The sequence below is a fragment of the Leptosomus discolor genome, chromosome 20, assembly GCF_034619465.1.
Source record: "Leptosomus discolor isolate bLepDis1 chromosome 20, bLepDis1.hap2, whole genome shotgun sequence".
Taxonomy (NCBI): Eukaryota; Metazoa; Chordata; class Aves; order Leptosomiformes; family Leptosomidae; genus Leptosomus; species Leptosomus discolor.
The window spans coordinates 1,264,139-1,278,617 of NC_141410.1; the positions used below are offsets into that span (position 1 = coordinate 1,264,139).

The window sequence follows — 14,479 nt, forward strand, 5'->3', positions numbered from 1 at the left end:
TAAGCCTGCTTCCGGTGCCTGCCACAACAGATCTTCAACCACCTGTAACATCACAGGCACCTTCACAGCTACCTTCCAGCACCATAAATTTGCTTCCTATGAGTGCCACTCCAGATTTTCAACCTCTGTGACATCACAGGCACCTTCACTGCAAGCTTCCACCAGCATGAACCTGCCTCCAGTGACTGCCACACCAGATCTTCAACCACTGTGACATCACAGGCCTATTCAGTGAAAGCTTCCACCAGCATAAGCCTGTTTCCAGTGACTGCCACACCAGATTTTCAACCTCTGTGATCACGGGCATCTTCACAGCTTGCTTCCACCAGCATAAGCCTGCTTCTAGTGACTGCCACACCAGATTTTCAACCACTATGACATCACAGGCACTTTCACTACAAGCTTCCACCAGCATAAGACACCTTCTGGCGACGGCCACACCAGATTTTCAACCACTGTGACATCACGGTCACTTTCACAGCTACCTTCCAGCACCATTACTTTGCTTCCTGTGAGTGCCACTCCAGATTTTCAACCTCTGTGATCATGGGCATCTTCACAGCTTGCTTCCACCAGCATAAGCCTGCTTCTAGTGACTGCCACACCAGATTTTCAACCACTATGACATCACAGGCACCTTCACTGCAAGCTTCGACCGACATGAACCTGCCTTCATTGCCTGCGAAACCATATTTTCAATCACTGTGACATAACAGGCCTATTCACTGAAAGCTTTCACTACCATAAGCCTGCTTCCAGCGACTGCCACATCATATTTTGAAAATCTGTGACATCACAGGCACCTTTAGAGCAGTATTACACAAGATAAGCCTGTGCCCAAAGCGTGCAACCCCATATTGCCAAGGTCTGTGACATCACAGGCAACTTTACAGCAACCTTCCACCACTGTAAGCCTGCTTCCAGCACCTGCCACACCATTTTTTCAAACTCTGTGACATCACGGGCACCTTTACTGTAGAGTTCTAATAACATAAGCCTGCTTCCAGCGAATGCCACACCGTATTTTCAACCTCTGTGACATCGCAGGCAACTTCTCAGCAACATTCCACCACTGTAAGCCTGCGGCCAGCACCTGCTACACCATATTTTCAACCTTTGTGACATCTCAGGCACCTTTAGTCTAGCCTTCCACCACTGTAAGCCTGCTTAAAGTGGCTGCCACACCATATTTCCAACCTCTGTAACCTGACAGGCACCTTTACAGCAACATTCCAACAACGTAAGCCTGCTTCCAGGGATGGCCACACCTTATTTTCAAACATTGTGGCATCATAGGGAACATTATAGCAGCCTTCAAACAACATAAGCCTGCGTTCAGAGCCTGCCACACCATGTTTTCAACCACTGTGACATCACAAGAAACGTCACAGCAACGTTCCACCCCCATAAGTCTGCGTCCAGCATGTGCCACACCATATTTTCAACCTCTGTAACCTGACAGGCACCTTTACAGTAGCCTTCCACCTCTGTAAGCCTTCTTCCTACAACTGCCGTACCATATTTTCAACCTCTGTGACATCACAGGCAACATTACAGCAGACTTCCAGCAATTTAAGCCTGCGTTCAACACCTGCCACATCATATTTCAAACTCTGTTACATCACAGGCAACTTCCCAGCACGCTTCCAACAACATAAGCCTGATTCCAGGGCATGCCACACCATTTTTTCAACTACTGTGACATCACAGGCTACTTTACAGCAGCCTTCCAACAACGTAAGCCTGATTCCAGCACGTGCCACATCATTTTTTCAACCTCTGTGACATCACAGGCAACATTTCAGCAATGTACCACCACTGTAAGCCTGCTTCCAGCACCTGCCACACCGTATTTTCAACCTCTCTAACCTCACAGGCACCTTTACAGTAGCCTTCCACCACCGTAAGCATGCTTCCAGTGACAGCCACACCATATTTTCAAACTCTGACATCACAGGCAACTTTACAGCAGCCTTCCTACAACATAAGCCACACCATTTCTTCAACCTCTGTGATGTAAGAGGCAACATTTCAGCAACCTTCCACAACGTAAACCTGAGTCCTGCGCCTATGACACGACACTTTGAACGTCTGTGACATCACAGGCAACATTTCAGAGACGTTCCAACAACATAAGCCTATGTCCAGCGACTGGCACGTTATATTCTAAAACTTTGTGGCATCACAGTCACCTTTAATGTAGCCTTCCACCCCTGTAAGCCTGTGTCCAGCACCTGCCACAGCATTTTTTCAACCTCTGTGATGTCACAGGCAACATTTCAGCAACCTTCCACCACCGTATGCCTGCGTCCAGCAAATGCCATGCTATATTTTCAAACTCTGTGACATCACAGGCACCTTTACTTTAGCCTTCCACCACCATAAGCCTGCTTCCAGTGACTGCCACATCCCATTTTGAAAATCTGTGACGTCACGGGCACCTTTACAGCATCTTTCCAAGCCTGTGTCCAGTGCCTGTCACATCATAATTTCAACCTCTGTGACATCACAGGCAACTTTACAGCAACCTTCCAGCAACATAATCCTGCTTCCAGCGACTGCCACACAATATTTTTCACCTCTGTGACATGACAGACACCTTTACTCTACTCTTCCACCACTGTAAGCCTGAGTCCAGCGCCTGCCACACCATATTTTCAACCTCTGTGACCTCACAGACAACTTCACAGCAGCCTTCCAAAAATGTAAGCCTGTGTCCAGTGACTACTCCACCACATTTTCAAACTCTATGACATCCCAGGCAACTGTACTTTAACCTTCCAACAACATAAGCCTGCGTCCAGTGACTGCCAGACCATATTTTCAAACTCTGTGACATCACAGGCAACTTTACAGCAGCCTTCCGGCAACGAAAGACTGCATCCAGCACCTACCACCTTATATTTGCAACCGCTGTGACATCACAGGCAACATCACAGTAACATTCCAACAATGGAAGCCTTCTTCCAGCCATGGCCACACCATTCTTTCCAACTCTGTGACATCACAGGCAACTTTGCTGTAGCCTTCCAACAATATAAGCCTGCTTCCAGCACCTGCTACCCCATATTTTCAACCTCTGTGACATCACAGGCAGCTTTACAGCAACTTTCCATGTTTTCCAAGGCTGCTATAAATTTGCCTGTGATGTCACAGAGCTTGAAAATATGGGGTGGCAGGCGCTGGAAGCCAACTTAGTGTGGTCGAAGTCTACAGGAGAGGTGCCTCTGATGTCACAGAGCTTGAAAATATGATGTGGCAGGTGCTGGAAGCAGGCTTACGTTGTTGGAAAATTGCTGTAAAGGTGCCTGTGATGTAACAGAGGTTGAAGAATGTTGTGTCAGTTGCTGGACGCAGGCTTATATTGTTGGAAGGCTGCTGTAAAGTTGCCTGTGATGTCACAGAGTTTGAAAGTATGGCGTGGCCGTCGCTGGAAGCAGGCTTCCATTGTTGGAACATTACTGTGATGTTGCCTTTGATGTCACAGCGGCTGCAAATATGGAGTGGCAGTCACATGATGCAGTCTTACATTGCCAGAAGGCTGCTGTAAAGTTGCCTGTGATGTCACAGAGTTTGAAAATATGATGTGGCAGGCGCTGGATGCAGGCTTACGTTGCTGGAAGACTGCTGTACAGTTGCCTGTGAGGTTAGAGACTTCGTAAATATGCTGTGGCAGTCGTTGGAAGCAGGCTTATGGTGGCAGAAGGCTACAGTAAAGGTCCCTGTGATGTCACAGAGGTTGAAAATATTGTGTGGCAGGCGCTGGATGCAGGCTTAAGGTGGTGGAAGAGTAGAGTAAAGGTGTCTGTCATGTCACAGAGGTTAAAAATATTGTATGGCAGTCACTGGAAGTAGGAAGTGGTGGAAGTGAAGCTGAGAAAACTCATTAACAACTCAGTGTTATTAAGCAGGTGTTCTTCATTGTGGCACTGGGCAGCACGGGGGGTAGCTCCTTCCATACATGTGCGCCCAAGCGTTAGGATTCTTACTTTTATTTACAGCTTTCATGTTTATTCATAACATTTCTAAGAAAACATTGGGTATTCTAATTATTTCCAGGAATTCATTAACATAAGTTCCTCCCATAGTCCCGCCTCTGTCCGCCCAAGTTACGCCTCTGTCGGGGGTCCTTGGTGGTCATTGGAGATGAATGTCCGAGTCTTCCTCATGGTTGAACTTTTGAACTTGTCCTGTGGCGCATGCTGTTTACCATCCTGGGTCTTTTCCAGTTCACAGAACTAGTTCTTGCTAGCTGCCCTTCCTATCTCTCCTGCTTAGTCTTTTGTGTTACTTGAGCCCCACAGTCTTATTGGAGGATTCCACCTGGTGTCGTTTGCTTGGCGGATTCTTCTTCATTCTTATCTTTAAGTGTTAGTTAGCAATGGATATATGCATGAAGTTTAGTACAAATTAGCCTCCCTCCCTATCTCTAAAGGCTGGTCAGCAGCACTTTTCTAAAAGCCAGTTTTCTAAAAGCTAGTTAGCCATTCTTTATTACACAAGCCTTACAGTCTCAAGCCTTAATAGCTCGTTCCTTAATGTCCCGAGCCTTAATGTCTCGAGCCTTAGTGTCTCATCTCAAGCCTTAATAGCTCATTCCTTAATGTCTTGTCCCTCTGAAGTCCTGTGTGCTTGGCCGTAGAAGTAATGAGCAGCGAGACTCTTTGCCCTCTTTTGAAAAACAAAACAAAACAAGGGTCAATTTGTTTCTGAAGACTGAAGCACAGTAGGTGTTCCAAAAGTGGGTGGTGTCACTGGTCTTTGGATTCTCAGTTGCAACGGTCGAGATATGATTAAAAAATATTCCTCTGAGTGTTTTGGTACAGCCAGAAGCCTTAGCGCATCTGCCAGTCTTGTTTGGTGGCCTTATCTATTGCAGCCCTGGGGATCATTTATTTATTTTTTTTTTTTTTTTAAATGAGTAAAACCATGTGGGGGATCTATTATTTCACTGATTTTTTCCTATCATACATGAAACTCTAGAGAAAGTTAAAATTGTATAATTCACATAAGGACTAACGCAATTTAAATTCACTGCTGAATCAGTACAGCGTGTAATTTATTAGGTGTACTTAAGCGGTCAGGTGTTTCTCTAACTCTTCCAAGCCAGAGGCAACTGCATGTTACTGAGTTTCTTCCCCATATTTTGACAGAGCGCTCTGAAGTAGTTTGTTTCTAATCATGTGACAAAATAGAACAAGGGGGGGGGGGGAGGGGGGGAAGCAGAGTCAAATAACAACTGTGTATTTTGGAGACAGGTGTAAGCATAGATTTTGATGGAGGTATACAGCCTTGTCCTGCAGCAGCACTGTAAGGAAGGGCATCAAACACGAGCAAGAGCAGTTACTTTTTTGCTAAGAATGTGTTGGAAATCATATCTGTTTGTCTTCCTATGGAGTTTAAGTATTCAAATCACTCTGGTTTGTAGAGGATGCGTCTGTATTTCGGGCTGGTCTCCTTCAGTTCGACTGCTCTCCTGTCCCTCGTTCTATTGAATTCCTCTCCAGTGTCATTCTTCTAATGTGCTGAACTATGGTTGGGGCTTTTTGTTTCCCAATGTCTTGCTGTGAGTGCCCAGTGCTGTGCAGCAGCTCCCCCCGCCCAGCTTTGCCTGCCGGTCACTCAGCACTCTCACCCCGCGGGGCCAGCTCTGCCTCCATCCCAGGGCTGCCCCACAGGCGCGGCAGCCACGGATATCTTGTGGGGAAAGGGGGCAGTTGCTGCTCCGGGGAGCCCAGAGCTGAGCACCAGCAAGAGCCACGGCACCGTCCTTTGGTGGACGCCCACCCCCCCTGCTGTGCGGCAACTGGCGTCTACGATCCATTGTGGGGCAGGCATCAAGCGTGGATTCTGTCTCGTGGGCTAAGGCAGGTGAGTGCCCAGCTGTGGGTTATGCCGGGGGGAGCCCTTGGTGTCGGTAGTCCCCCACCCATCTCCGGCTCCTCCTGTACCCCCAGTGGCAGAGAAAGACGCAGGTGGTGCTGCTCCGCTGTGACCGCACAGGGGTGCTGCGTGAAACGGGGCTCTGTGCTGCCACCGCGTGGGGAGCTGCGGTACTGCAGCCCAGGAGATGCGCATGCGCCCTGGCGGCCCTTTGCGGCGCTCTCTGCTGCCACCAATTGACTAGGGTTGGGTGCTAGAGCCTGGTACACGCCTGTGCGCAGTGGCGCCAGTTTGTAGCGCTTGCTGCTGCCACCCTGTGACCAAAATGCGATGCTGTAGCCCTGATGCTGCGGCGTGATGGCGCGCTCTGTCCTGCCACCCTGTGACCGAAAGTGGGTACTGCAGCCCCGGCGGCGCGATGCTGTGCTCTCTGCTGCCACCGTGTAACCAAAAAAGCAGTAGTACAGCCCCGGCGGCGCCCTGCTGCGCTCTCTGCTGCCACTGTGTGACCGAAGTCCGGTACTGCAACCTGGAAGCTGGGCATGCACTTTGGCGGCGCGTTGCCGCGCTCTCTTCTACCACCGTGTGACCGAAATGCGGTACTGCAGCCCTGGCTTTTACGATGTCGCTCGCTTTTTCCATGCTGCCCTTCCCATCGGTGGACAGGCCTGCAGCCATTGCCAGGAGAGCAAGGCGCCATCACGCCATAACGGTTACTTGGGGAGACAAATACCATCACTCCGAACATCCCCTGCTTCCTTCTTCCCCCAGCTTTATATGGTGATCATGATGTCGTGTGGTATGGAACACCCCTTTGGTCAGTTGAGGGTTGGCTGTCCCAGCTGTGTCCCCTCTAGCTTCTTCTGCACCCCCAGCCTGCTCGCTGGTGGGGTGGGTTGAGAATCAGAAAAGGCCTTGGCTCTGTGTAAGCACTACTCAGCAGTGACGAAGACTTGTCTGCCTCAGCAACACTGTTTTCAGCACAAAGCCAATACATAGCCCCATGCGAGCTACTGTGAACACTTTCTACCTCCCACCATGGGCCGCTTGCAGCCCCTCCATGGCTCCGCCCCCCCATGGGTGTGCTTTGCCACCCCATGGCCCAGCCCCTGTGGGCGTGCCTTGACGCCTCCCCCAGCACCACCTACAATGGGTGTGCTGTGCACTGCACACTGCCCCCCATGTGCCCCATGCCTGCCCCTTTCCCTGGGGATTCTGGGAAGGGGCGGTGGGTGGGGCATGGGGTATAGGAGCCCCTGTCTCTGCTCAGGGAGCTCATTCTGTGGGATGGGAGAGCTGTAGGACTGGGCAAGGTCCAGCAGCCCCTAGAGTAGAGAGTGCCCTGGGATGCAGCTTTGTCTTTTTTTTTTTTTTTTTTTTTTTTTACATCAGCAGTTTCATACAGAGTGTTCAGGGGTGACAAGAGGGTTTTAAAACACGCAGGTTTTTTTAACTTATTTTTTATTGTTGTTGTTGTTGTTGTTTTGTTCTAGGTGCACTGGATGTTCCTGGAACTCTGAACTTCCTGCAGGATGGCAACTTGTTTTTTGTGACAAGTGTTTCTGACCCAATTTCCCTTCGTAGGACTGAAGGTGAGATTATCGAGCAGCCGTGAGGATGTGCACCACGTCTGCATTTGTCTATGCTCCCCATCCCCCTATCTGTGCCTCCAGGTGGGGTTTTTCCCATGCCACCCCCATCTTTGTGGGCTTGACTCCCATGGGTGTGCCTGGTCCTAATTCCCCCTGGCACCGCCCACCTGTGGGCATGCCTTGTTTGCCTGTGCCCTGCCCCAGTGCTTTCCCTCCACCCCCGTGGGCGTGCCTTGCTGCCCTTCTTTGTCCCTGCCCACTGTGGGCGTGCCTTGCTTGCCATCTGACCCGCCCCCCAGGTCCCTTGCTCTTCCCCTGTTGCCCTTCCTACAGTGGGCATGCCTTGCTTGTCCTGCCCCCTGCCCTGGTGCCACCCCCATGGGCATGCCTTGCTGCCCCCCCTTCCCCTAGCACTGCCCCCCCTTCTGTCCCATCCTTACCACTTTCCCAGGGGCTTCTGGGAAGGTTGGTGGGTGGGGCCTGGGGTATATGAGCCCTAGGCTCTGCTCAGGGCACTCCTGCTCCGGGGCTGCTGGAAGTGGCAGCTCTGGAGCTGGCTTGCTCTGTGGGCATGGGGCTTCAGGCGTGGAGAGGAGCAGAGGTGTTTGTGTGCGATAAGAGCTGTGACTGGGGACACCAGGCCACCCTTGTGCTCCTCAGTCCCCGATAGGCTCCAGCCCCTCAGCGAGGACCAGATGTGCTCCTGTGCCTGACCAGGCCCTGCTGTGATGTATTCAACCTCGTTGGGCCCCCTGCCACCAGCTAGGCTGAGCGCTGCTGCCTGTGCTCAGCCCTGGGGACACCAGGGCTAGAGGTTTTCGTCCCCAAGTGGGGACACAGCATGTTTTGTGGGGGTCGATGGCACCAACATGGAGCCATCCTGGAGCTGCCTTTTTTTTGGCGTTGCACCACAGGCATCTCCATAAGCTGTCCGCGTTCCTCCCTACCCTTCGTGTGCCCTCTGTCCCCTCGAGTTCCCTCCATTCTCCTTCCAGGCACCAGAATCAATCTGCATGACAAGTGGCCTTCTCAAAACCACAGGCCTTCTCTCACCTGCATAGTTGTCTTAGAAGGACATGGGTGCTGCTCTGTGTGGACTCATTTGTCTTTCTTGGCACCTCTCCTAAGCTGTTCCGTCATCTGTGGGTTTTTTGTGGGTTTTTTTTGTTGTTTGTTTGTTGTTGTTGTTGTTGTTGATGTTTTTTTGTTCGGGTCACATAGTGTTACTTAGGTGCTTGGTATAGTTCCTGATGCTTTGGGGTTTTTTCGTAATGGTTTATCCTTTTTCTTTTTTTTTTTTTTTTTTTTTTTTCCCAAGCGTATCCTGGCATTTTCTGTCTTCTGTTTTCTGTTGAGGGAGGTAGATGGAGAAAAGTAGGAGTCTCAGTGTCTTAGAACTGTTGGTGATCTGCAATATTCACTTTGCAAATGGAGAGATTTTAGAGAAGGATTCTTACAGGCTGTAATTCTGCTTTGTCATTCGGTCCTGTCCAGAATGTAGTGCTGGTACAAGTTCTGCAACATACATGAACATGTCTGGCCTTGTACACATGATTTGTTTTACCTTGCAGGTTGGACTTAAGAGTTGAAATAGCATTCTCCTTAATTAAAAAACCACTCCCCCCACCCCCCCCCCAAAAAAAATCACAATCCCCACAAAAGAATCCTGCCAGGGTTGGTTTTTTTTTTCCCTTAAGCTGGGTTTTTTTTCCCTTCCCTGCTGATTACAGCACAGCGAATGACCACGGGGAGGTGACTGCAGATCCGACTGTGGAAGGGTGTGTGGAGTGGAAGTAGATGGTCAGCACAGAGGAGGATCGGGCTGTGAAGCAGGTGAGCGTAACCTGTTTGTGCGAGTGTGGGACTGCAAACCCTTTTGAGGGGCTTTCTGGTTTCTGGCATCATTTGACAGGTGAAGCGTTATTCTTGTGTGCAGGTTTGGAAGGTGAGGGCCTGCTGCAATGTGCAGAGCTCCCTCATTTTCCACCAGGCATCCAAACCATGGAGATGTGGCCGTGACAAGACAGTTGCGAAGATGCTGAGGAGAGCTGTGTCTCTTAACGCATAGTAAAATCCTTTGTGCTGTGTGCGTCCAGGTCCTTCCTCTGAAACGAAGGCGAGCTGGCGCGGTGTTTCAACATTACATATTGTACCTGCTGCGACGTGCCCGCCCTTGTCACGGCTTGTGTTTGTTTCCGTCATGTTGCCGGAGACTCAGCAGCGTCGCGGATTTTGCTGTACACCGTTGGCAGAGCCAGTGGTCGATGGGGTCGCGGGCGCTCGGCACTGCATCGTGGGGAGGCTCCTGTTGGTGCAGCAGTGACAGTCGGGGGCGGCGCAGCTGGAGGTTTGGTGTTGTAGTGTATCTGCTGTGCACGGCTTTTCTTCCCCGGGATTTTGGGGTTCTCTGAAAAAACGGGTGGCGGAGCTGGAGAAGAGCAGGCAGTGGCTAAAGGCCGAGTCGCCGTTCGGAGAGGTTTCGCTCTGAGGATCTTCAAACTTTGGAGTCGAAGTGCAAAACCGTCAAGCGTCCCAGTTGGACCGTGGCAGTCATCCTAGCTCCGGTCACATTGAGCCTCTCCGGTTGTTTGTCCTGGGAATTCCAACGTTCTCAGTTTCTTCCATTTTAATTTTTAATGCTTGTTTACATCAAAACGTTTAAAATAAAAATTTAAATAACAGTAATTAGAACAGTCTTTGGGAGTGAATACTGCCCATTGTCTACACTAGCTATTACTTCAAATTTTGCAGAGATGTATGTATTTACCTATTTATGTAATCAAATGACATATAGCAGAATATAAACAACAGAGCACTAATGGAAGTAATACCTGTAGAGAAACAACTCTAATATGAAAAGAAAAAAAAAAATCACGCATCCTAGTTAATCCACTTTGTAGTAGAATCACAAAATATTAGAGCGTGCCTAAGTAAAAGAAATATTACTAATGACTAAATTTAGTGGCAGATAATTACTTAATGCACCAGGCAGTAATTATTCCCAATCTGTACTGTTTTAAATTAAAAAAAAATAATAATCTAGAGAACATTTTCAAGTAATAAAGATGGAAAACTATTTGGTAGTCATTTGTTAATAGCTCCATTTAAACATAACCACTCTTAAATAAATTGCAGACATTAGTGATTCTGAATGGGAAAGAAAATAATAGTTTTAGATTTTAAAACAAATTGAATTGGAAACCAATTGGGAGTCTTTAATGCTTAAATGATCACATAGCTGTAAGTAAGTTGGGAGGCAACGACTCCCGCTTGGAACCAAAACAGTAATCAAAACTTTAGATTTTTAAATAAAGAGAAATAAAAAGGAATTGTTAAATAATGGCTATGTTTAAACGTAGATACGAAAAGAATTCCCGGGTGGTGGTGAACTAACATAACACTAAAAGATTTAGATTTAAAATAAAAGGAAAGTTAGAAAACTAACAGGGAGTCACGACTGCCAAAATTTAAACATAGCCGTTTGGGGGGGTTGGGGGGGAGGGGGGGGAGGAGGGGACAGGTACCAATTACTTCCAAGGAGAGCTAAAAGGAAAAAATGATGCCAATTAAATCTGATTAACAAAAATTTAGATTTCACTTTAGAAACAGATAGAACACTAAATTTAGATTTCATTTTAGAAAGAGATATGACACTAACCGGGCATCGTTAATGCCTGTTTAATAATAGCGATCTTAAACTTATGCATTAAAGATACCCCTGCAGCATTATCAGTTAGATTATTTCATTATGAAATAATAATAGAATACTAATTGGGAGCAGTTTATTGTAATGGTCATCATTAAAGTACCCCTAATTAGTTTTCTTATTCATAATCCAAAATCATGATTTCGCACTGTAATTAACCTTTCCTTTTGTGTCAGTCCGGTGTCTGTGCTTTGCTCCTTTTCAGTTCAGCAGCGGTACATGTGTTATACGTCTGAATTTTGAATAGATAATTACTTTTCATTGATAATTAATTGCTTTTAATGAACAACTAACGTATTGTAGTTAATTGTTTCCTGATTCAATCCATTTACATTATGGTAATAAATATACAAAACAGCACTTATGCTAAGAGACAGCAGATGCAGTCCTTATGAAAATGGCCAAAGCTAAAGCTGCTACAGATTGTGAAATTGTACAGAATAGGGAGTCAGGTACAAGGAGTGAAATTTTACATTCTCAGCTTGTTATCTTATGTGATGAAACCTTAGAGACAAAGGAATGTTGCTGTGAAGACTCTCACATCCTCCCCATCCTGATTTGTATATCAGAGATCTTGATCAGTAAAATAACCAATGATTATATTAGTATAGGAGTATTAATAAAGTCATATAATAGGGTGGACCAAGCATTGTAAATGTCAAAACTAATAGTAGGCATAACATGCACGCTTAAGTTAAAATACGTTAAAGATCATGACTTTGCAGAAAAAGGTTATAAAAACTGTTGACTTTCACTGTAACTGTAACACATCAGGTGCTATCCCTAAAATGTCACCTCTGGGATGCCTCTTGGCACACTGGAGAGAGTTACAGGGTGACTTTTGAAAAGGTTCACTTATTGATTATTGTAATCATGTGTGGTTATTATATGATTTAGGGGATAGTGAAAAGTGGCCTTTAAATGGGACTTTGAATTATAATACTATTTTGCAATTGATGGCGTTTTGTAAAAGGGAAGGAAAATGGGATGAACTCTTGTCTGTAGATTTTTTATTTTTTTTTTTACCTTTGGGAAAAACCAGCGTGGCAGAAAGACTGTAAAATGAATGATCAGGCTGGCAGCAAGGAAATGCTTTTGTGAGTAAAAGAAAGGAAAGTACACGAGAATTGTTCTGCCTGTGCCTCCACCAAAATGTGCTGCAAGCATTTGACACTGAAAGAAAAGGAGCAAAATTTTATGGGGCCAGAATTAGACATATCACCATTAGCCCCTATAGCTCCTGTTCCAGTTTATCCCCCTCCCTCACCCCCTTCTGAATCTGAACCTGACTCTGCTATAGATGCTCTGGCCAGGCAGTCAACATCAGAACCTAATGTGTCAGGTCCTGGTCCAGATAGTATGGAAATAGAAGGAAAGGAAGAAGGATCACTGGAATCGGATTCTTCTCCCCCTGTGATCAGGAGAATGAGCCAGTGTACCCACTTGGTAACTCCGTTAAGATCACAAACCGGGAAGCACTTAATAACTCCCTTAAGGCAGAGAGTGAGGCCAAGGGGACAGATATATGTAAAAGTACCCTTTTCACCCTCGGACCTTATAATAAATAAGAATACAAAAACAATTGCTTGCAGTAACGGCAAAGACACCAGGATTTGAAAATCAGGGTCGGTGAGGGTAGAAGTAAGTCAGAGGCCTTTGGAAGCCGACCAGGCGCTGTTACATTGAGGAGGAATGAGGAGACAGGGGATGGAAAGAGTTAATAGGATTCAGGCAGTTTCTGCCCTGAACCTTGAAGAAGAGTGAAGGAAGATAACAGGGAAGAAAACAGGTGTGGACTGTTAGATATGAGAGGAATGTGAGCCTCCTAAATAACAGCCAATAGGGTTAGTAGTAGTGGCGGTTGAGCAATGCCTGTACACTAATCACATCTTACTTAGTGGCGCATGTACTATTAGAGAAAAGTATATAATGACACTGTAGCAAACAATAAAGGTCTTCAATCCATCAGCCTGCAGTCCGTGCATCAATTACCTTGGCAGGTGAGTGGAGGAATGAGAGAGGGTTGTAGGGGACAAATTAATCGAACCGCTCTCAGAGTAAACCAATGTGCCTTCTGCAAGGAAGGACATTGGAAAAAATGAATTCCCAAAACTGTCCAGTCAACAGGCTACAGCCAATATGATGGTTTTTGGGAGAATATACACAATGACTAGAATCGGAGGTGAGCCCAGCTGAGCCTCTGGTTACAATAAAGCTGGGAGGAAAAGAAGTCACGTTTTTGGTGGATACAGGTGCAACTTTTTCTATATTGAATGAACCAACAGGAAAATTGGGGAAAAGAACAGCTGGAATTATGGGAGTCACAGGGAAAGAGGAAAATTGGCCATTCCTACAACCCCTGAATTTACAATTTGGAAGTAAAACAATAGCACACGAATTTTTGTATGTTCCAGGATGCCAAATATCCTTAATGGGGAGAGAATTATTGGCTAAATTAAATGCACAAATTGTTTTTGAAGATGGAGATTTGTTGTTGAAAATACCTGAATCAAAAACAAGGGAAATTTTGATGATGAAAGAAAAAACAGAAGTGCAGGGAATACCCCTAGAAATAGATAATGCAGTAATCCCCACCGTGGGGAAACTGAAGTCCCAGGAAAATCTAAACTGGCACAGGCAGTAAAAGTTGAATTAAAAGAAGAAGCTAAACCGATCAGGATCAAACAATATCCAATCAAATGAGAAGCAAAACAAGGAATTAAGAAACTAATTGATAATTTTTTGAAATATAAAATCTTAGAAGAATGTGAGTTGTAATAAAATACACCTATTCTACCAATAAGGAAACCTAGAAGAGAATATAGACTAGTTCAAGATTTAAGACCTATAAACCGGAGCATGAAGGATATACAGCCAGTTGTAGCAAACCCATATACAATTTTAACAGCTTGGAGGAAAATTATCAGTGGTTTACATTACTGGATTTAAAAGATGTTTTCTTTTGTATTCCACTGGAGTGAGAAAGTCGTAAATTATTTGCTTTCAAGTGGGAAAACCCACAAACAGGATGCAAAGTTCAGCTGACATGGACAGGACTACCCTGAGGATTTAAGAATAGTCCAACTATTTTTGGAAGTCAACTAACAAAAGAATTGGAAAGCTGGACTAACAAGAAAACCATGACTTCAAGACCAAAACATCGACTTCTTATAGCCACTGAAGAAAAATCAGCCTGCATACAGGCTGATACAATCGACCTTTTAATCTTTTGGGGACTGAATGGGTATAAGGCGTCAAAGAAAAAAGCTCAACTTGCAAGTCAAGCAGTGATATATTA

At 46.3% G+C, this 14,479-nt stretch overlaps 1 protein-coding gene across 1 annotated transcript in view; it reads right to left on the minus strand.

Annotated features, from left to right (window-relative positions):
* Positions 1 to 497: 497 nt before the first annotated feature.
* LOC104347990 (uncharacterized) overlaps positions 498 to 14,479 on the minus strand; it is a 46,765-nt gene continuing 32,783 nt past the window's right edge. The window contains 2 exon segments of the mRNA XM_086476162.1: positions 498 to 679; positions 3,282 to 3,490. Coding sequence (XP_086332288.1) covers positions 498 to 679; positions 3,282 to 3,490 — 391 coding nt within the window.